At 38.3% G+C, this 23995-nt stretch overlaps 2 protein-coding genes across 8 annotated transcripts; both read right to left on the reverse strand.

The window, feature by feature from the left end:
- Positions 1–266: 266 nt before the first annotated feature.
- On the reverse strand, positions 267–13731 carry LOC306866357 (nuclear factor of activated T-cells, cytoplasmic 3-like). 4 transcript variants are annotated; one of them, XM_079411521.1, is made up of 10 exons: positions 13321–13731; positions 10264–11404; positions 9030–9192; positions 7883–8082; positions 6992–7164; positions 6681–6821; positions 6471–6526; positions 6196–6322; positions 2811–3593; positions 267–900 (listed from the first exon to the last, which is right to left on the reverse strand). In XM_079411521.1, the coding sequence occupies exons 1-10, from the start codon at positions 13400–13402 to the stop codon at positions 842–844; spliced, it is 2925 nt and encodes a 974-aa protein (XP_079267647.1). In that variant the 5' UTR covers positions 13403–13731; the 3' UTR covers positions 267–841. The 4 variants fall into 4 exon arrangements, with proteins under 4 accessions (XP_079267647.1, XP_079267646.1, XP_079267645.1 ...); XM_079411520.1 differs by having other exon boundaries at positions 2811–3596; XM_079411519.1 differs by having other exon boundaries at positions 6462–6526.
- Positions 13732–15796: 2065 nt separating this feature from the next.
- On the reverse strand, positions 15797–23569 carry LOC306867113 (tRNA-dihydrouridine(20) synthase [NAD(P)+]-like). 4 transcript variants are annotated; one of them, XM_079412638.1, is made up of 16 exons: positions 23522–23569; positions 23010–23166; positions 22869–22914; positions 21980–22071; positions 21748–21791; positions 21303–21363; positions 20928–20975; positions 20777–20842; positions 20574–20644; positions 19903–19989; positions 19546–19714; positions 18783–18904; positions 18457–18600; positions 18282–18369; positions 16936–17009; positions 15797–16846 (listed from the first exon to the last, which is right to left on the reverse strand). In XM_079412638.1, the coding sequence occupies exons 2-16, from the start codon at positions 23124–23126 to the stop codon at positions 16585–16587; spliced, it is 1491 nt and encodes a 496-aa protein (XP_079268764.1). In that variant the 5' UTR covers positions 23127–23166; positions 23522–23569; the 3' UTR covers positions 15797–16584. The 4 variants fall into 4 exon arrangements, with proteins under 4 accessions (XP_079268764.1, XP_079268766.1, XP_079268763.1 ...); XM_079412640.1 differs by having other exon boundaries at positions 22876–22914; positions 23522–23566; XM_079412637.1 differs by having other exon boundaries at positions 23010–23129; positions 23522–23560.
- Positions 23570–23995: the final 426 nt, after the last annotated feature.

Below are 23995 nucleotides of genomic sequence, written 5' to 3' on the forward strand. Positions count from 1 at the left end.
ATTTAAAATAGCACAAGCCATAATAGCCTTACAAAACATAACCGTGATAACCACAGTCAAGGTCTGTTGTTATGTATTATTATAATGTTGTTTATATATGGCACTCAACTAGAAGCTCATTGTTGGCAAGCTCAAATTAAAATTAATTGTGTGTATAAATTACGAATAGTATTTTATTTAATTCTTAAATGCATTTTAAAACCATAAACTAATGTGTAGGCCTATATTCCGAAAAATCAAAAAATCTAAAATATTAGGAGTCCATTAACAATGAAGATTGTCACAACATTTATTTTATGTTCAGTAAAAATTCATAAATACAAAGACATTTCAAAAGACTAAGCAACAGTAAAAGTGTGAGAAACAGAAATACTGAACACTCAGCAGATTCAAACATGGGATTGTGCTTTATATGCGCAATTCTGCATATTGTCATCTTAATTTATTCTTATCTTTATGATTATCAGACATTTCAAGAATAGATTTTACATTTACAATCAAATTATCAAAGTTATAATAAAAGGCCTGTTTGGTTAAGGCATATATTGAATCAAAAACTATAACTGGTAAATATTTTACATTCACATTTGATATGTTCAGTCAAAACTAAAACATAAAAGCATAATAATGATTGAATGCATCCTCTATTAGGCTGAAAACTTTATTGCTCATAGAAAATCTTTTCTACATGTGCAGTAATGCAAGATGCTGAGAACAAAACAGTTACAATGAGATGTCCAGTTCTCTGATTATCAGTTCAGTAGCAGTGCTGACGTCCTATGAAAGATGCACCATTTCCATTGATCTTCTGATCGGTGGGACACTTCATCCAGGAGTGAAGCTACGGCACATTCCCTGAATCTGGAGTCTCGAACAAGTCTCTTACAATGATCTCACTTACTGCAAAGGAAATAAAGCAAGCGATTTAATACGAGATGCTTAGTCTCTCTCTCTCACACACACACACACACACATCTAACTAATGCATAATTAATTTTTGCCAATCTACAGTATATTAAGTCCATATGAGGGCAGTGTTGTACATTGAGGTTTTCCTGCAGGTCTAATTCTAATTCAAAACACACTTAAGCAGTCGCACAGAGGTGTTAAACCACAAAGGCTGAAACTGAGTTTTAATTAATACGGTAGTTTGTTGTGCTGTTTTTAAGGTTTCTACTTAATAGCTCAAACCTAGCTTCAACTAGTTTCTGAAATGCCACTCATTTCTTTGACTTTCCAATAACCAAGCAAATCTATTAATACTTAAACACACAAGAAGTTATTTACAACAGAGTATACAGTGTGGGCTATTAATATATCTAAGCAAGAAAAGGGTAGCTGTGTATTTGGACAAGAATCTGTTTGAGAGAAGATAAAATACAACACACAGACACACACACACAGACACACACACACAGACACACACGATGCTGGACAGCAGCACTCACTCAACAGGGGTATTCCAGTCCACTGCACCTGTCCTCTCTAACACGGATAAGTGCTGAGACATAGTAACAGTGGGCCAGGTAAAAAATGAGTGCCGCAAACAAAAATAATACAGTCAGTCCTAGGGTTTGGAAAATTATGAACGTAAATATTTATGATTAAAATGTACAATATATAATTTAATATTTCATCTAAACCCTACGTTTCTATATTTAAGTATACAAATTATATTTTATTTTCATTATTTCATATTTTAAAACGTATAATAATGTAATTTATTTGACTTTGTTATATATTTTATACTTGTATATTATACTATGCATCGCATTCTGGTAAAAATGAATAACTAGTAACTTAATAAATGTATTCTATGCTATTCTAGCCATAGAAAAATAAAAACAAGGAATGGACAGTTCATTATCAAAGATCCAGTTCAGTCAAGGCCATGTGCTTCTTCCAGGCTGATGGCAGCGATATCTTATGTGAAGTATGTAAGACTGTCACAATACAGCGGTGTAAAACTAGCGGTGGATTAGCCTTCGAGGTATATTTAGCTGTTTAGGTGACTCCATGCAATGCCAGTATCCTCTTTCCCACCGCACTGCGGGACAGTGGACTATAATTAGGCCCAAACTAAACAGGCTTCCAGACAGCTGCTAGTTTTTCTTGAGAGTAAACAAAAAGCTTGGTTAGCATATGCCACAAATCTAGCGCATATTTTGGTATTGCAGCTTGAGGTGTGCTATTGACCCAGCATGAGACACAGTAAGAGTGTATTACATGCAAACAGATAACATGGTCTGGAATAAACAGATACAATCATAATAATATCGGGAGTTGAAGTGAAAATGTTCATGGTTTCCTTTATTTCTGGATCACTAAAGAAGGACTTGTCAACATCTTTGGCATAATCTTGATTACCAAGTTTAAAAGCAGGAATGTGAAGCTTGTATGTGTCACTTCGGCAGTAAAATTGTCTAAATCTTGTTTTTAGCATTGAGATTACTGTTTCAGGTGGTTTAGAAGAAGACTTACTGTTAGTTCTTATGCCTAGACCTTTGAAACAGTTGTATTTTATTTATTTTGGAGAATCCCTTGTCCTACCAAATTCTGGAGCTCAAGATCCACTTTCCTGCAGAGATTAGCGCCAACCTGTCTGCAAATTTGTAGTAATCCTGAAGATCTTGATTAGCTTGCTCAGGTGTGTTTGATTAGGGTTGGTGCTAAACTCTGCAGGGCAATGGATCTCGAGGTCCAGAGTTGAGGACCCCTGTTCTACTTTGCTTGTCAAAACTAATTTCTGTGGTAATCAACATTGTCCACATATCTTCATTGCTTTAAAATGGTTCTCCTTGGAGTCTTACCATCATCAAGAGTGATATCCTGTAGGCCTATGGACCGGAAGGCTAGCTCTTTCTCTTCCTTTGGTTCCTGTTTAATGTTGAGGCGTTGTGACATACTGTAACTTTTGCTGGACTCCTGAAGAGATGCACCTAAAGGTAGAGGGTCCATCAAGCTCTCTCTGGCAGACGGTGAGTTAGAAGGCACTTTGGCAAGAGAAGGCTGATGAGAAAGAGGAAGCACCTGGGAAGACGAGGACTGTGGGAATGGCACCGGACCCACTGCATGCAGACCAGATGTATTCACATTTGGGCTAGTTATCATGGGTGTATTGGACACTGAGGCAGGCCCAAGGTTGTGGAGATTATGATTGTGTTCTGAAGGAATGCCTTGGTATCCTTTGCCTAGTTGAGACCTTGGTAAGATTTGGAGTGACTTGCAGCCTTGCAGTGAACCACCAGCCATTGGAAGACTAGGTTGTCCTTTATAAGACAGATCCTGTTGAGGTTTCTGGAACAAAGAGTTGTTGAAATCCACCAATGAGGGGTGGAACATAGGGTGCAGGTCTGCTCCAGCATTGGGGCTTCTGTCTGCTGGATGAGAACGGCTCAGATACAGAGGATCCTGAAGTGAGTAACTGAGATGGCCTGAAGATGGAGCACAGACTGTCCCTTCAGACAGGAGCCACTGCTCAAGAGGCTGGACCTCGTCTGAAGCAACTGGGTCTCCAATAGTGGTAGGATGCTGCCCTGCAAGGTCATTGGTGTTAAGGTCCGTCCTTATGCCAAACTCTTGCTTGACCTGCACTGCTTGGAAGAAGGGCGTTCAGCACATTACAAATCAGCGTTATGAGCATTTCTTCATTTCTGAAAACATTTGAAAATTGATATACCATCTTGACCAACAGAGACCTAAATCAGTCCAGTTCTAAAGTAATCTCAGACAAAATTGTGTATTATACACATAAAAAAAAATCATAAACTACTAGATAAAAGGTTGATTATCCCAGGAGTGCCCAATCCTGCTCCTGGAGTGCCAACGTCCTGTAGTGTTTAGCTCCAACCAGCTTAAACACACCTGACTGAAAGTTTCTAGTGAGTCTAAAGACTTATGATTAGCTGCTTCAGGTGTGTTAAAGGGACAGTTCACCCAAAAATGAAAATTCTGTCATTAAGTAATCAATCACCCCCATGTCGTTCAAAACCTGTAAGACCTTCGTTCATCTTTGGAACACAAATTGAAATATTTTTGATAAAATCCGAGAGCTCTCAGACCCTGCATAGACCGCAACACAACTGAAATGTTCCTAAGAACCAGAAACGTAGCGAAGACATAAGTACAATAGTCCATGTGACATCAGGGGTTCAACCGTTATTTTACGAAGCTATGAGAATACTTCTTTGTGTGCAAAGAAAACAAAAATAATGACTGAGTATCACGACGCATGTGCTTGCTTCCTCTTTATATAAACAAGGAATATGCGTGCTGATGCTTACATTGGACACGTGCATGCATCGTCTACATGAAGCATAAGCAAGCACATGCGTCGTGATACTCTCTCCACAATGGATGTGTGCCACGGCAGACGGGATAAGGAGAAGAATTGTTGAATAAAGTTGTTATTTTTGTGTTCTTTGCGCACTATGGAGGATTAGAGAGCGCTCAAATTTCATCAAAAGTATCTTAATTTGTGTTCTGAAGGTGAACGAGGGTCTTATGGGTTTGGAACGATTGTCCCAAAGTAATTAATGACAGAATTTTCATTTTTGGGTGAACTATGCCTTTAAAATTAGGGTTGGAGCTAAACTCTGCAGGACAGTGTGTCCCCAGGAACAAGTTTGGACAGCCCTGGGTTTGCTCACTGGTAGCCACTCTGTTCATGGAGGACTAACTTACTACAGATCTTCAGTTTCAAACCTGGTCCAACACATCTGCCTGTTACTTATAAATCCTGAACAGCTTGATTAGCTGCTTCAGGTGTGTTTGATTAGAGCTAAACTCTCCAAGACAGTGAATACACACTTAACAACCTGCCAAGTAATGCTCATTTTTACCAGTTATCTGGCTGATACATTGAATGCTTCAGAATATCTGCTTATCCCTTAGATGTTCAGTTTTGTTTGAAACACTTAGGCCTCTTGAACTCTTTACTATTTCCAACTGGTATTACTATGCATTTCAAATCAGATTATTTTTGAGACACTCATCTCTTACTTCATGACACTCTACATCACTTTCACACGATTGCTGGGTACAGCGCACAAATACTACTGATTTAACAAAAGTATATTATGTGGCTTACAACTAAATGGGAAAGAAAGCAAATGAAAAGGGCAGCTGAGATTCGTAGTGCTGGGTCTGAATCCACCTCGTTGAGTCCAAGTTGAGTCCTAGTTTTTAACCAATTGAGTTGAAGTGGGAACCATCCATCTTTGTATCTTAATTTCACATTGTTAATTATTTTTTATCTTTCCAAGTCACACGTGACATGCATTTGTGTGCCCAAAATGTCCATGTCTGATTCGAAGTCCATTCACAATTGCAGTCTGAGTCAAAGTCCCAAGGCCCAACTAGTGGTTCCCAATGTAATTTGTGTGTTTTGGTACAATACAGCTAACTTTGAATTGCTTTTTGGTGTACTCTCTCGCAACACGTCCCAGAATGAACACATTTTAGGTACTTCACTGTGGTCTGAGACGCATTAAAGACAAACAGTGTTTCTACTACAAATGCAATGCGTTTTTGACTCCCTCCATGTGTGGTTTCAGTGATCAGATCAAATGTTTTACCCCTTTCTTTTACATCACTCATGATTGGATCACCAAAGATGCATCTTAATACCAGTGGAAACAGGATATCCTTTTTCACTTTGAGCTGTGTAAGCAACCATTATGAGTTCGTATTTCTTTAAGATATATATTCTACACATATCAAACAGATATTCTGCATCTACGTACATTTTCGGTCCCGCTTTATATTAAGTGGCTTTAACTGCTATTTAATCATTTGGTACAATGCACTCACTGTGTACATGCATGTTGTTACATTTATAGTTACACTGTTGACCCATCCCAACCTTACCCATATCACACCTCAACAGCAGCAGAAGTGTTTTGCAATGAATATGAACACAATAAGTGCATTGTACTTATTTTTTTGATGTAAGTGCATAGTAGTTAAGGCCACTTAAAATATATAGCGGGACCAAATTTTCTACTAATTGCTTCTGGGCAGACTGTACAAACCTTCCTAGAGACTGAATGAGCTACTGCCTTGATGAACCAGTTGGATATTGTTGATTTTTAACTGTAGTTGGTCTTTGATATATTACTTGGACTTCCTCTTGCTATCTAACTGGCAGTTCTTGCCACCAAAGTGGACCAGACATGCTGATAGAGTGACAATTACCTGAGAGATAGGTGAAGAACTGTGAGGCACTTCTCTTCCTCTTGCCATTGCTAACATAGAACTGCACCTCGAAGGAGGAAGCCGTGGTTTTCTTGTAGTACGGAGGAATCTTTACCACTATGCTTGTCTAAACAGGAATGGGAACACAAGAGAACTTCAGAGACACCTGTAACTTTAGATCTCAATGGGAAGTGTATGTAACATAAGTTATGATGTTAAAATAAATTGAGGACTTTTAGTGTTTTATTACTAAATCAATAACATACTGTGCTTACGTTTTGGCTCTTTTCTTGTAAAGCCCTTACATCGACCTCCCATTGTGTTTTACCATCTGGAATGGAAAAAAGAGACAACAAAAGGTCTTTTGTTATTACATAAACTGTCATCCAAAATGTATTGCAAGACTACTGATCTAAAAACTGCCCCTAATTACAGCAGAGGAACTAGCTGTGAGAACAGTTATTGTAATAGATGACTTCACTCACCAGAGCCCTTTTCTAGGAAGACAACTGCTGACTCTGGGTTGATGTTTTGGCCTGTTATAAGCATCTCTTCTCCTCCAGTCACAGAACCACAGGCGGGACTAAAGCTCTCGATTTGGGGAAGTTCCTGAGCTAATCGTTGAGCTAGTCAACAGAGAAAGAAAATGGCTGTAAATTGCTGAGGAAACGTTCATCAATGGTAAAATTGGTAAAATTTTGAAAATCCTAGCAACATCATCTTGTTCAAAAGGCAAATGCACTTTGTATCCAAAAAATTTTTACATTGAAGATACATATCGACAGGAAGAACTCACAGCATTCTATAGGTGTGGACGCCACCTGCAGTGACAGCACTTTCCCATGGTGCTGAGGGATATGAACACGAAACACAGCACGCACACGTGTGTTTTTACGCCCGATATCAGTCTCTCCCTTCCGCAGCTCGATGTCTGAATTGCGTAGCTTCAGGATCCCAGCACAGTCAATGCTTTCAAGGAAATATGACAAAAGTCAGTTCAATTGTGTTTATTTAATAAAATTGCACTTATCTATGGAAATGAAGCCAGAGTGACATAACGGGCACTGTTTGCTGCCAGTGGCCCAAAGCAACTTTTAACTATAAGCTATAAATCACATTTCAAATTCATTTCACTTTGTATGTTCATTCATGAGACATGCGTTTACTGAATGTTTATATTGAATGTTTGCTGAAAAGTTTATATTAAAAGCCTGGCCAATATGGGTGTAGGTGGATGCATCATAATGCAAAAGCAGTAGTTTTTTTTTTTTTTTTATCACCAAAGCCATGTCTGTTTGTGAAAACGCCAGATAATAAGGTGGGGTACCAAGATAAAAAAGATTTATTCTATGTGATCTCAATAAGTCGGCTTCCATGATGTAACCCACTCCATGTAAATAAATCAACTTTAATTACGGTGCTGATATAACTAGAGTTATAACATCGAGTGTAAATCAATATAAACATATTTATTAAAAGTAGTATTCATTTCTTGAATAGTAAAACGGAATAGATTGCACCTTTATAAATGTTCTGAATTTCACATATTTTCCATTCAGCGCTGACATCATCTTGATTTAAAGACTGAACTGTCAACCATGTCAATACATCATTTATGCAAAAAAACTCTGTCTACAATGCATGCAGGGCAGGGTGCATGTAAATCAGAGGTTTGTTCGACAGGTACCTGGCACACATATTGTTTTCAGGCAGGAGAGGAATTTCGAGAACTTTGGTGCAGGATATCACTGTCTCCTGACTCGGCGTAGCGATGGTTTTCCCAGTAATCCTGTGCACTTGATAGAATGGGTGTGGCCTGATGTAACGCTCATCCGCTGTCCCGATGAACATCTGCAGGCTGACGGGTTTTTCATTATACCCTAATAGCTGCAGACACAAGAAGAAATGACGTGAGTAAACATGTAACCGGTAATTTCAACTGGATCATTCCTAGATGTATCTGCCTAGCCATCATCCATCAAAACTTTAATGCTCTATAGCTCTTAAAGTATTCAAAGTAGCCCATATCAGACTGACATTTCAAACCAGCATTCAAAGTTTGTTGACAATCTTCCCTTTTCTAGTTTTACATGTGATCATCCCTGAAAAGCTTGCAACATCTGTTCCTTTAATGTCAGGAATGGTTGTTTCATAGGTAGCTAGGGTAAACAAACAGTCCAACACATGTAACATTAGCTTGCACCCTGTTAAAAATACCACAAGCTGACTGGATCAAAAATGCTGTCCATAAGACCGACTGGTATTTATCACATGAATCACATAGCTCTCCTTCTCTCATAGGTGGATTCTAGTATCATTAATCCAGTAATATCTAATACAGCTTTAAAAATATAATGTATAATCATGTTAATTAATATTATAATATTAATATAAATAATTAAATACACCCAAACAATAATCTGGTACTTTTTTCTTGTACTAGAGCAGATGTCAGATGAGCAACAAACCTTTAGGTATGGAACCCTTTCTCAATTTATCAGAACAATGAAAACCACAATTCATTGAACTGTTCAAAATGTGCACAATACAGTCTGTACGCTGTGTGACGAACATAAACAGCATAAAAAAGTAGGTAATGATGGATGAAATACTCCATCAATAATTAACCATAATCAATAAATCACATGTAAGAAATTCCATGTATAATTCACAAGTGACACCAAATGGAATAGTAAAAATGACTGTTTCCAAACAGGTTTTCACTCCTATTTTTTTTTCTCAGAAAAACAGGTGGCCAGGCCTCAAACGTAAACCATTGTAAACTGTGGGGGAAATCATAAAAGGCTAATCTGATATCTGGTGTAAAGTCTGACCTTTACAACAGGGTGCCTTCCGCAGTCTGATTTAATGGCCCCTCGACTGCCCTCCGTCTCATAATGGGCTCTGTGGTGAAGTTTAGGTTGGATCTCCATTTTTAACTCACACTGGCCACACTGACTGGGCAGAGGAGAGTCCAGTGGAGGTAAAGATGTGGACCTGAGTGAGAAAAAGAAACAGCAGCGGCTGTAACAAATGTGGCTGTTGTTTCTGAGCATTGACCAATGAAACAGAACACCCATTGTTATAGCCCTAACAGGTTCATAAATGATGGAGCAACAAGACCAAAAACTATTATGTAACTCAGGGGTCCCCTGTTGAAAAAAAAAAAAACAGCATATGCTGGTTAGGTATGTTTTGAAGCAGGCTGCTGGTTTGGGCTGCTTTAAGCTGGTCATGGGCTAGTTTAAATGGTTACTCCACCTCAAAATTAAAATTGTGTCATTAATCACTTACCCCCATGTCGTTCCAAACACGTAAAAGCTTCGTTCGTCTTCGTAACACAATTTAAGATATTTTGGATGAAAACCGGGAGGCTTGTGACTGTCCCATTGACTGTAAGTGATTAATGACAAAATTTTAATTTTGTACCATGGGTGCAGCAGGCGCAATGATATTACGCAGCGCCTGAAAGTAGTCCCCAGCTAGGTAGCTAGTTATGATATAGCTGGGGACTACTTTCAGGCGCTGCGTAATATCATTGCACCTGCTCAAGTTCCTTGATTATTCGCCGGAATGAGAGTATAGTTTCTAGCCATATCAGACTAGAAAATCACAACTTTTCATTTTCCGTCAGTTTTAGTACACGATGTAACTACATAAGAGTCAAGTTTTAAATAGAAACTCTTCGGTCATTTTTGAGCGAGATGCTAATGGTCTAATCCGATTCAATGATCTATGCTAAGCTAAGCTAAAAGTGCAACCGCAAGACCCGGAGATCAGCTGAATGGATTCGAAAACTGTAAAACTCAACTGTTTAACTCTTTTTAAGTTGGAAAATTAGCCTATTTCCAAAAAAAGTGGAGTGTTCCTTTAACACACCTGCCTGGAAGTTTCTAGCATGCCTAGTAAGAGCTTGATTAGCTGGTTCAGGTGTGTTAAATTAGGGTTGGAGCTAAATTCTGCAAGACGTTGGCCCTACAGGACTGAGTTTGGAGACCCCTGATGTAACTGGCACTTGTTCAAAACCAAAAGGTGAACAATTGAGTCCAATATGCACATGCAGTTTACCTGTATAAAGGAGTGCTGACTAGTTTGGGTCTAACCCAAGGATGTGTTGGGACGGCTAAGAAATGTTCCACTATATCCTCTTTCTTTAAACTGGGGAGGGACACGGTTATGCCTGAGTTTAGCAATGGATTTGCAAGACCTGGGTCTTGAAGACTTGAGTCCTCTGGCAACAGAGCCACTTGATGCTGGTTGTGGTTGGTCTGATACGTTCTTCTCGTTTTGGACGGGATGTCTACCTCCAGTGGAGGGGTCTGGTAGGGGGCAAATGTGGCACCTCCCAACCATGTGTCCTCAGTAACACTCCCCCGAGGAGAGTGAGACGGTGTTACGTTGGGGGAAAGGTGCGGAGATGCCAAACAGGGAATGCCCTCTGCACTGGAATGTCGCCTTTTTCCACATGGCGAGGTTGGCCGAGAAGAGGGCCGCGAGGATGAGGATTGTGGACGGGGACTGAGCCAAGTTTCCTCAGTGATACTGGTGCGGGGCGACTGATATGGTGACAGCGATTGGGCGTAATGATATTGTAGAGGTTGCTGATGATGTTGTTGGTATCGGCACCAAGGGTCATCTCCATATGTAGCCAGAGGAGAACCAAAGGGGGACACAAGCGGAGAAACTTGAGGAGACACCTGGGGAGAAGTAAGTGGGGACGGCAGAGGAGACACCAGCGGCGACACGAGAGGAGAAGCCAGATGAACTTGAGCGGCTGCCTCATTCAGTTCTGCCTCCACGTCATCGTAGATGTGCGAGAAGGATTCGCAGGACGAGGCGTCAGACAACCAGCTGCGGGAGGACAAACTACTGCAGGGGCTGGGACACAGTGAGGACGTGTCCCTGTAGGATGCATCCAATGGCAGAAAGAGCTGGTCCCTTGATAGAGACCCAGCACCGGCTTCCCCACATGCACCTGCCAACTCGTCCAACTGGTGCGCGCCCAGGTCCTGGTGGCAGTTGGCTGGGATAGAGGTGATTTGGATGCTAGGACAGTCAAATACCCTGCTGGGAGACTCCATGGGTTGGAGGGAACCAGGGTGAGGGGTATCATAAGACGGGTTTGCATAGCTGTCCTGCTGTTCTGGGGGTTGGTGAGGCCCAGGAGGAAAGAGAGGGTAGCAGTTGGCATCATCATCCGATCTGGTTTCTAGAGTAACAGGGGAAAAGTTATTTTTAACACAAGACCACTTAATATGCCTATCCTGGTTTATGCCATATGACATTTTACTTAAGGTGGGAATACACTACAGACTTTTGCAGAGATTTTTGCCTCGATTTACAGCTGGAAAAAGTCAGAGCCAGTCTGCAGATTTTTTATGGAGCGTATGATGGGCACAGACTCTGATTGCATAAAGTGATTTACATCCCCTAATTTTTGTATTGAAGTCAGGCTTTGTTTTGTCCATTGGAAATTGACCCTTCGCAAAGAGCTTGAGTGACAGGCGATCTGACCAATCAGAACGCCAAATCCGTCATTTTGTCCGACAAACATATCATACATGAGAGTAGATTAAAAATTGTGTATATTGACGTCTTTCCGCGGTTGAAATAATACACGTTCTGATGTTCATTCATGTTTATTTTGCGCTTTAAGTAAATATGAAAAGGTAGGTTCACGTGTGCTGCTTGAACTGAGGCAATACAGCGATCTGTCAGGACACATTAAAGAGCCACAAAACGGTGTTTATTATTTGAATTTCTTACAAAATGGCAAAATTTGAAAGCTGAGGCCATGCTTCATACCAGAAGTAACTGTTCTGTCTTGTCTGACGGTGTGTTGTCAGTTTCCTCTTTGCTCCGCGATGTATTTTTCACTGTGTGAGAACATGATGTGTAGTGTGAGAGCCACATGGCTGGTTTTTGCGAAGGGTCAGTTGCTTGCATTTCTAAAGTGGCTTATTATATTAGGATATGAGCCATAGTGAGCTGTAGAGGAGATACTACTAACTTATCCCACACCAGACTCCCCTACTTTGTTTAACATTATCCTGAAGCCAACTGTGACGACGTTACTACTTATGAGATGAAGAGGTGGACTAAATTCTTCATTTTATTGAAATATTATGAAACAAACTTAATTACAATATGCACTGATGAATTGTGTAGCCTACAATTTTTAAGGTCGGTACTGTTGATAGTTTTTGTCCTTGCTGAAATCAATCTAATAACTTTTTTAAACAGTCAGTGATATCCTGCTGCAAAACGTTTTTTTTTTTTTTTATAATAATCCTCCAGACAAACCAAAACCAAGGAAATTATGTTCCCAAGAGCATGAGAAAATCTTCACCGTACTCCAACAAAGCAAGGCCGCATAGGTTACGTACTTGGCATACCGTAGGTACTTGAGCAAATGCATTTGGAGAGATGCTCTTATGGCTCATTCAGACACATGAACAAACTGACAGCTGGCAGAAGTGCAACAGTAGCTAACCATAAATATCACACACTCACACAGAGACCCACGAGCTAGGGATGCTGTCTCACTGATAAGACTATCTGTCTAACATAATGTAGTTATAGACCCTCATTACACTCAAGCTTCAACAGTCCAGCAATAAAACCGTGAAAGGTGATTTACTGTGAGTTTAACCCGTATCAGTTGGGTTTACCTACAGATGGATTGCAGTGGACAGAGTAACTTGCATAAACAATTATAAGAGCAGCCTACAGTAGGGACGTACAGTAACATATGCGTACAGTGCCTATTACAAACAGACCTATCATATCAGTTTTACTTCTACTGCTACATACACGAAAACTGCGAAATTATTCGCATACATACTAAATACATGCACGCATGCATGGTTTTGAAAGATGTTTCGCATGATTAGACTTTGACCTTCCTCTTTATGCGCTTCAACTACACGAACTTCTACATTTGATGTCAAAAGATAAGGAAGTGACTAAGTATTAAGAAACACAGTTTCATTTATTCATTACAAACAGATGTAAAACATTCTTGACACGCGACTATCGCTCCCATGTTAACCGCGCACGCTTGCACGCACTTCATTGATTATAATCGTCGCGTCGCGTCGCGAGCAGTGAAAGTATCGTACAAACCTGCGTGGCCCAGCGAAGACGGATAACTGCTCTCCCCAAACATCAGTCTGAAGTCCAGCTCCTCTCTGTAGTTAGTAGTCATTGCATTAGAGACCCGGAGCTCTGCTTTCTTCTATTAAATTACAAAAACAAACAAGTCCATGCGCGCGCAAACGCAACTATAACACTTCAACTTTCTGCGAGCGTCACTTAGGTTGACAAAACAGAGATGGTGTCATAACCCGGAACACACGGTCCAAAATGTCCTTTTTTCCCTGAGAAGTTGGTTAAATCGAGGCTTCGATGTCGTTTCTTCTCGGACTTTGTTGACTTCCCGTCGTGTTTAATAATCCCATGCTGGGTTTGGTGCTGATCTGGAGTCTCGCGCACATGTAGACGGCTGTAGTAAAGTTACATGTAACACTGCGACTCCAGACGTGACGTCACGACACTTGACAGACCACAAACAAACAACAACAATGTAACTAAGCAGTGCGCGAGACGACGAGAGCAGGTTAACTCAGTCTGTATGAATGCGCGCACATTATATCGGTTAAAACGCATTTAGTTTGCAAGGTCAGGATATGGTTGTGCCTCAAAAGACACGAAGCGCCTTAACTCAGAAAAATACCATGGTAACCACAGTTTCCGCTTAAATAATTGCATTACAGTTCATGCTAATACTGCAAAATGAGCGACTTTCTCAACACAAAGCATAGTTTGTTAGAGTAGACGGCATTCTCTATTGGCCCCGTTTTAGACGAGGACTGGTTAATTAAAAACGAAAACGGCTGGAAAGTATTTGGTAACGCTTTTTATAAAGACACAATGTGTCCTTGTTACACGTTACATGCACTTACTATTATAATAATACATTATGCATAAATACAAGTAACCCCAAACCAAACTTTAATCATGACCAAACATTAAGTCCATGTAGTTAATAAATATTACTCAGTGCTTAAATTTAAATGTATAATTGCACTGTAACAAGGACAGCTTAAAATAAAGTGTAACCATTATTATTATTATCACTGTAGTTACAATAAAACGCCGTTTTGGCTGACACTTTTATTTTTTGTGTCATTACCAAGGCTTTTGTACAAAGTATTACATTTCAGTAGTTTTTCCCTCTATCATTCCATTTGATTACACAAATTCATTTCTGAACTTATTTTAGTTTTCTTTGTATGTATGGATTACTTGGGTTATTACCGACATCTGGTGAAAATAGCATGACAACAGCAACTTTATACACACACACATATATATATATACTGAGAAAAATGGTGACGTATTCAATACTTATTGGACCCCCTGTGTATGTATGTGTGTGCGTATATATATATATATATACACACACACACACATGCTCTCCAAGGTGATTATGAACATGAAATTATTCAGCCATGGCAGAAATATAAATAGGAGGGAAAACAAAGCCCAAATTCCCTTAATCATCCATCACAATGAGAAAAACCAAATAATATATTTCTGATGTGCAGCAAAAGATAATTGAGCTTCACAAATTAGTGAAGTGGCTTTAAGAAAAGCGCTAGAGCAGTGAAAATTCCCATTTCCACCATCAGGGCAATAATTAAGGATTTCCAATCAACAGAAAATGTTACAAACATGCCTGGAAGAGGACGTGTGTCTATATCGTCCTAATGCACGGTGAGGAGGAGAGTTTGAGTGGATAAAGACTCTCCGAGGACCACAGCTGGAGAATTACAGAAAACAGTTGAGTCTCGGGGTCAGAGAACCTTTAAAAAATGTCAAACAGCACCTACATCACCACATGCTGTTCGGGAGGGTTTCAAGAAATATTATCGTAGCTCATCCAAAAAAAAACGAAAGCATATTCAGTTATCAGACACGACTGGAACTTCAAATGGGACTGGCTTCTATGGTCAGATGAAACTAAAAAATGAGCTTTTTAGCAGCAAACACTCAAGATGAGTTTGGTGCACACAAGGATAAAAAGTACCCCATGTGTACATTGAAATATACTGCTGTATTTTAGATGTTGTGGGCCTATATTTCTGCTGGAGGTCTTGGACATCTTATTTAGACACATGGCATCATGGATTCTATCAAATACCAACAGATAAAAATCAATAAGTGACTGATTCTGTTAGAAATCTTATAATAGGCCATGTTTGGATCTTATAACAGTACAATAATCCAAACACAAACCACAAAAACAACACAACATGGGTCACTGAGCACAAAACCAAGCTTCTGCTGTCCATTCCAGTCCTCTGACCTGAACCCTGTAGAAAATGAGTGAGGTGAACTGAAGAGAAGAAGCACCGTCATGGAGCTGTGAATCTGAAGGATCTGGAGTGATTCTGGATGAAGGAATGGTCTCTGATCTCTTGTCAGGTGTTCTCTAACCTCATCATGCATTATAGGAGAACATTTAGAGCTGTTAAGCTGACTAATGGAGGTTTCAAAAAGTATTGAATAAAAGGGTGCCAATAATTGTGGCCAATGTGTATTAGAGAAAAACATTTATTTCATGATGATATTACCCCCCCCCCCCCCCCCCCCCATTATAAATTCTTATTCTCCAATGAAAGGTTACATTTTTGTGAATTTTTTAAAATAAAAGATCAAAAGGATTAACAAGGATTAACTATTTTCACAACTGCCTTTGATCATATTTATCAAGGGTGCCAATATTTTTGGCCATGACTGTATATACATTTAGATATATTTGTGTGTGTATGTATATATATATATTTATTTGACATTATATGTGTATTATATTGCCCAAAATGCTGTCTAGTAATACAGCTTACAAGGTTTTGACATTTGTGAGTCACTGTACATTACATGGGGGAACAAATAAATAAATACAATGCATAGAAAAAAGTTAAAATGGTTTATTTCACAATAATGCTGAAGAAAAAAAAACAAGAAAAAAAAAAAACACCTAAAATAAATAAGGTATTATCACGTTTTGGTACTTCTGATACTTCCTTGTACTGAGAGTACTTGGAGATACACTGCACCCTTCTGGTGAAGGGTGGAAATCTGTCAAAATAATTTTAAAAGTGTGCTTAATAAAAATCTCATTATTCCTCCAGGCAAAAAATAGTGGCATAAAGCAAATAAGAAACCAGCACTAGTGTGCAATAAGACAGAGATGGCACTTGAAATACTGAATTTAACAAGCAAATACAAAGTGCACCGTTATTTGTCAGATTAAACTGCACTCTGCACTTTAATGAAAGGGACTGAATGTCTTTCATATTACGTTCAGATGGTGTTTGGCCAATGTTAACGTGTGGTCTGACCACAGACACCATTCACAACTTGCGTCCTGCATATCATTTCCTCTTTCTCTTCCTGTGGGACTTCCCTTATATGTCTCTTTCGTGCTGCTGACTCTTTGGCATCTAATGCTGCACATTTTTTGTCGTCCCTCTTGCGTTTATTTACCAGTCCGCTGTGCTCCTCTCCGATTTTACCCTCTGGAAGCCCCAGAGTGCGTAAGCACACTACAGCCGCAGCCTGCTCTGCGAACTTCTTTGATTTCTCCCTGAGGAGAGCAAAGCAGAGACAGAAATATGGTACAGTCGTTCTCTCTGCATTACTGCAGCGTGTAACTGTATCACAAACCAAACTCACCACAGAGTAGAGCGGTACTTCTTATTGTCCACAATAACCGTAGACTGAAAAGCTCGATCTTGAGTTCGCTGTTCCTGAGAAGTGAACAAACTGTGTTTTAATAGCCTTTCAAAGGTTAATAGATTAATATCCTAAGGCCAAGAAACACTTCCAGTTGATCGAGATTTACTGGATATAGATTAAATAAATAAATTAGTGCTGTCAAACGATTAATTGCATCCAAAATAAAGGTTTTGTTTACATAATATAGGTGTGTGCACTGTGTATATTTATTATGCATATATAAATACACATGCATGCATGTATATATTTAAGAAAAATATGTTATGTTTATATATTAAATATATTTTCATATAAATTATATGAATACGAATATACACACACACGTAAATAGATGTATTTTCAAAATATATACTGTATGTTTGTGTACAGTACACACATATATTATGTAAATCGCTAGACAACACTAAAATAAATAAAGTTAAGCAAGTAAGTTAAGCGAGTAAATTAGTTAAGTAAAGTAGATTAAGAAAGTCAGTAAATTAAGTCAGTAAGTTAAGCTAAGTAAGTAAATTAAGTCAGTATGTTAAATTAGTTAAGCTAAGTAAATTAAGTCAGTAAGTTAAGTAAGTAATGCAAGTAAAGTAAGGCCTGGTTTCACAGACAGGGTTTAGACTAAGCCAAGATTAGGCCATAGTTCAATTAGGACATTTAAGTCATTTTCATTAACATGCCTTAGAAAAAAACATTACTGGTGTGCATCTTGAGACAAACCACAGGCACTGATATTTTTAAAGATCAGTCAGTGCAAGTTTATTTCAGTTGAAACAGCTCAGAATTACACTTTAGTCTGGGGCTGGCCTTAAGCCTTGTCTGTGAAACCGAGGGTACGTTAAGTAGGTAGAGCCAAGTAAGTAAATTAAGTAAGTCAGTAAGTTAAATTAGTTAAACTAAGTAAATTAAGCTAAATTAAGCTAAATTAATTTAAGCTAAACTAAGATAAGCTAAATTAAGTTAAGCTAAGCTAAACTAAGTTAAATTACGATAAGTTAAGATAAATTAAGATAAATTAAGCTAAAATAAGATAAGATAAGCTAAAATAAGTTAAGATAAGCTAAACTAAGTTAAGTTAAGATAAGTTAAGCTAAGATAAGCTAAGACAAGCTAAAATAAAATAAGCTAAGATATGGCAGGCCTAGAGTGGTCTAGAGATTCTTCAGGGGGTTCATCCAATACAAATAACATTATTTAGTTTTTGAGGTGGTGAATTCAAATAATTTAGAGTTTTTGTTTTAGCTTATTTTAATGCTGGTTTCGTCTGAACTCCTCTCTAGTTGAGAACTGACCGTCTCATATACAGGTTGATCAAGCTTTTCCTTGCGGCTCCACTCCAGCAGGTACATCTTTGGCGTGATCTGAGGAGGGTAATCTCGCCTGGAGAACACAGACACAGTACAGTAAATATCAACACGCTAAAGTCCTGTCTGCTTTAATGGGCCACTGTTTTAAGGGTCGCTCCACCGTTCGAAGCGGACAGGCATGGTGAGGACATCCTCCTCCAGTCGTGGGAGCTGCGGCTGATCAGCATTGGTCTGCAGAGCAGCTTTTCTGGCCTCCAGTTCAGCTCTGGTCTTGTTGTAGAAGTCAGTCATGCCAAACACCTCACTGCAATGAAAACATGTCCAAGTCATATTTAAAAAGAAATACTTTTTTGACAATTAAGCACATTTAATAAAATCTCAGACTCATTATCATAGTCATTTATCTTAAATACTGCATTTTCTGTTTTGTGGATCATATAAACCATTAACAAATTAAAAATCCACATGTGCAATGCATGACGTTACCATATTTCTTCGTTGGTCTGAGCTGCATGCAACCGTTTTCCAAATGGAGACTCAACTCTGTCTCTGAGCATCTGGCATAAGCAGTATTTGGTGTTAAACGGGTTATTGTCATAACGAACAGCCTGTGGGTAAATATAGGGAAGAAAAAAGACTCAAACAACATATTCTTGCATTTTTTATTTACAATATAATATACTGCACAAGTGGAAGCATTAGAGTTAAGATATGTTCATTTGCTATTTCATCTTATACATTTACTTTTAAAGAGCTTTTTTAATCATACAATATTATTTTATTTTATTATGTTTTAATTTTATGATGTATTATAAAAAGAGCTAGCTAATTACTCCTGTCCATAATAATAATAATAATAATGACTATTTTTGTCATGAATTATTGGTAACACTTAAAGTTCCATTTGTTAACTATATTTAATGCATTAACTAACATTAACTAAAAATGAGCGATACATTTGTTACAGTATTTATTCATCTTTGTTAATATTAATGAATAAAAATACAACTATTAGTTCATGTTAGCTCAGGTCCATTAACTAACATTAACAGATACTTTTCATTTGAATAATGCTTTAGTAAATGTTGGAATCAACATTAACTAAGATTAATAAATGCTTTAGAAGTATTTCATGTAATATTAAAAACTGGAACCTTTTTGTAAAGTGTTACCGATTTCATATGATTTATTCTGATTTGAAGCAACTTATGCCTGAGCTTGCGAACAATGCAAATGTTGTGTCACTCACATATCTGATGTACTCCTCCATCACCTCCTCCACAGACAGCGCTCCCTGCTGCCGGAAGATGGAGGGGTTCCACATGGCGGCCCGAGCCAGCATGACAGACAACGCTCCTGTCGCCTCTCGAAACCTCTCGATGTCCTCGAACGTCTTCACTATGTCTGAAGAGCCTCCACTAAAAACAAACAGAGAGGAAAAAAAACGGGTTAAACTATGAAAATATTATAAACAAATAATACCAACTGCAAATGTCAAATTGATTAACAGATTCAAAGAGGTTGCCGATTCAATCCATAGACAGCTTCTATTTGACAAATACGTTGAGTAACTGTGGCATGAATGTAATGTATGGTGAAGACTGACTTGGCGATGACAGGTACGGACACGCTCTCAGCCACGGCCTGGATATAATCACAGTGGACTGGATGCCGCGGTCGCTCTTCTTTCATCCTGACAACAAAAACAGCAAAATATAAAGATGTTCTGACATAGCAGAGCTGGGACCAAGTCATTGCTTTGCAAGTCACAAGTAAGTGCATTCAATCCTTGAGTCAAGACGGACAAGTCCAAGTTAAATTAGCAAGTCCTAAACAAGTAATTAGTGCTATTTGCCCAAATTATCATCTTTGTATTAATTACTATGTCATTAATTGTCTATAGTAAGTATAAGTATAAAGATATAATAATTAGTGGTGTTTCACAATGAATCATTGTTTGTGAACAAATACAGGCTTAAGTGAAAGAAGTATTTCTTTTATGTCCAGTGTTTCATTTGTTAATGATTCAGTGATTTTAATGAAGTTTAATGAACTTGCTAATATGTAATACAGGTGCACTGACGTAGGTCTAGAGAAATACACATCGCTTTATTGACAGAAGCTAAAGAAGAGTCACAGGGCTCAAGTCCAAGTCAAGTCTCGAGTCAAAAAGTCGAGTCGCAAGTCCTCAAAGTCCGAGTAAAGTTTTGACTCGAGTCCCCAACTCTGTAAATTAGGAATCGATCTATAACCAGACTTTTAAAGAAAACGTCTCACCTGCCGTGCACTGCTATGGCCGCCACTCCTGTTTTTTCAATTCTCTGCACTAAATTCACCGTGTCCTCAAGCTGAGAGAGCACATTAGGTCAACGATACAATACATTACTAGGAACAGTAAAGAATGTGATTCATATCAGGGTTTACAAACAAAGCAACAACAAAACTGCTTGTAAAATACAATGAAATATACGGTCACTTACTGTAGGAAGGATTCTGATTTTACATGTAACCGGTTTTGAAATTCCATTCACAAGAGTGCTTAGTATCTATAAAAGACAAGTGGTTAAGAAATAAAGAGTGGGACAGATTTTATACTAATAAATGGATATAGTTTAAAAAAATTAAACTTACAGATTCAATTTTCTCAGGGTCAGAGAGAAGCGCCGAACCCATTCCTCCCTGTGTGAAATTCATGTAAAATGTATAAATAACAGCAGCAGAAATTAATAATAATAATAATAATAAATACTTTACATTCCTATATTACTGCAATACTAATTCTAGATTTTTTTCTTTCTAATGTTATACTTTTTAATACAAATTAATTTGAGTGAGAAGTTAAATGTAAACATGAATGTCTTTGTAGTGCATTTCCACTGTGCTGATGGCTGCTACCCAGCATCTTACTCTTATATTTCTGTTTTAAAATATGATTTTAAATGCCAGATTGTCCGTGTGGTTTCTTTCGAACCCCACAGCATGTTTGACACAGAACCAAATCTGTACCTTTGTAGAGTATTCTTTGGGACAGCCCATATTCACATCCACAGCCGCCACATCATTTTCCCTGTTCAGGATAAAACAGACGAGCTACACTGAACTCTTGGTCTAATATCTAATACTTGGTCTACTTTCAAGTCAAGTCACATTCATTTATGCCATACAAGTTTTTTCAATGCAGCATGACAGTAAAAAAACAGAAAATTAACAGTATTGTTGTGAAATTCATCAATTATGAAACATTCAATTTAGCTGTAAAGCTCTACAGAAGATAATAGTGCCGTAATTCAGTTCAATAAAGTCAATTTACCAAATTTTGTTCTCATTCGACAATGTCAGTGCAGTTAAATCGATACTATTTCTGAATATTAATTGTCTTTAAACCCCAACTAAAAGTAAGCCAGGTCACATGACTATATGATACTAACAGAAACAAAAACATCCAACTCACACAAGTTTAGCCACAGCCAGCGCTCTCTCCGGATCGGCCGTTCCCTGAAACACAAGCAGATTGGGTTTTAAACTCGTTTTATTTTATTTCTTTAAATAAATTCAGCTGATAACAGTATACACTCAATCTGAAATGCTCAAATGCATTCAACCTTAGCACATAACTCATCACTAACATGCCCATTCAGAGACATGCTTTAAATAAACGAAAGTGAAGGAGTTGACGTACTGACCATCTGAAAGACCACACGGCCCTCCTCTTTACTGCAGGTGCGAAACATCACACGCTCATCTGGAGCAACAAAATCAACCGTCTCCAAAACATCTGAACACACATGAGAAGGTTTAGTCACCTCGTCGTTCATGAGATGAACTTCTGGTGGCTTCAGTGAGAAATCAATGGGATCTTTATAACAGCAGAGCAGATACTATACAGTAATCACTGAGAGATGAACAAAGAAACACTCCTCAAAAGCCTGAGGATCATATCGGAACAGAAAAAAAGGATAATCAAGTAAAGCTGAGCTGCTTCAGTGCAATAAGTGTTATGAAATATTATAATTAGTGCTGTGAAACGATTAATCGCATCCAAAATAAGTTTGTTCACATAATCATATTTATTATGTGTATATATACATACACAGTATATATTTTGAATACATTTATATTCTATATAAATATATTTAATTTATAAACATTTTTTTAAATATATACATGCATGTGTTTGTATTTATATATGCATAATACATATACACATTATGTAAACAACAACTTTTATTTTGAATGCGATTAATCGTTTGACAGCACCAATTATTAACAATTAAACAGTTATTCTTGTTTACTATATAAAAAAAAAAACTGTAAACGTTCATGCAATTACAGTAAAAGAGTATAAACTATATCAACCAGACGACAGAAGGCATGTAGTAGATTGTGTACAAGTGGTTTTTCAACAATATTTCATCATGTTGATCATTTAGAGGAAATATGCCTATCAAAAATGATACAGTAAGCTTTATAGGGTTAATACATAATGAGTTGGTTTGATTTCTCATCACTTAGAGCAGTTCAAACGCGTTAAATGTGCCTGAGCGGCATACTGTATAATAAATAATAATGTACCGTTTACCACTCTCTCACACTGGGCCATTTTGATGTCAATCAGCTCCTGAAATACACAAGGGCCATGAGACCGTGTGCACGTTTAGCAGATTTCAAAGCAAGTGCATGAGCTTCAGATGGAGTGAAACATGTTCATCTCACCTCACAGTACACCAGATCTGCTCCGTAGTCCAGGGCCAGCAGCCTCATGGGCAGAGAGCCCACCCGCACCATAGGGGCCAGAACAGTCTTCTGAGCAAAACACAACCTGCCCATCATCCTCTTCACCACCCATGCACCAACAGAGCCAATGTGAACACTGAGACACAACATGCACCAACAGGATCTTATAAAAACAGCAATCCTTACATAAGCATTTAAATGACTCTCATTTGTTACCCACTTATGGTTTTAAAACCAAAAAACATAGCTACTGCTGTAACGTTAGTTAAACCATGGTAACCACAAATTAACCACGCTTTTTGTTGTTAAAATTGTGGATACACACATGGCTACTTCATGTTTACTACAATAAAACTACGGTTAATGCTCATAAGGGTAACACAGACAGCTACGTTCAGTATTCTGAGTGAATATAGCCATCGAGAATAACAGTAACTGTGTGTTGTTATCATTAGAGTGATATATTTACATGATATCAGAGATGAACTTACACGGATCAGACCGAACTGCATCACGCTGCACACGCTTCCGGTTCTGACGCCATCGCCGCGCGACGGGATTTCTAACATGTGGAGTTTTACATTTCAGCACATATTTTATTATTTTACCACGAAGTTCCTCACATTTAAAACCGAAGATTATAGTGGAGTACTATAGTAGCCAATGCTGTGTTATGTAATAATATGAAGGTAAAATAATGCCAAACAGACTTGGGCTAAATGACTAAGCCACCAAACAAGCAAATGTTATACAATAATGTAATATCTGACACCGTCTGCAAGAGTCGTGTTATTCTGGCTGCACGCGGTGGCGCCGTGGCTTAGTTGGTTAAAGCGCCTGTCTAGTAAACAGGAGATCCTGGGTTCGAATCCCAGCGGTGCCTTTTAACGCGTTATCATTTATTAACGTGATGTTAAAAAATGTGGTATCCAGTCTCGCTCATGCAACTTTTGGGGCTTTAAATG

Source organism: Barbus barbus (assembly GCF_936440315.1).
Source record: "Barbus barbus genome assembly, chromosome: 48".
Lineage (NCBI taxonomy): Eukaryota > Metazoa > Chordata > Actinopteri > Cypriniformes > Cyprinidae > Barbus > Barbus barbus.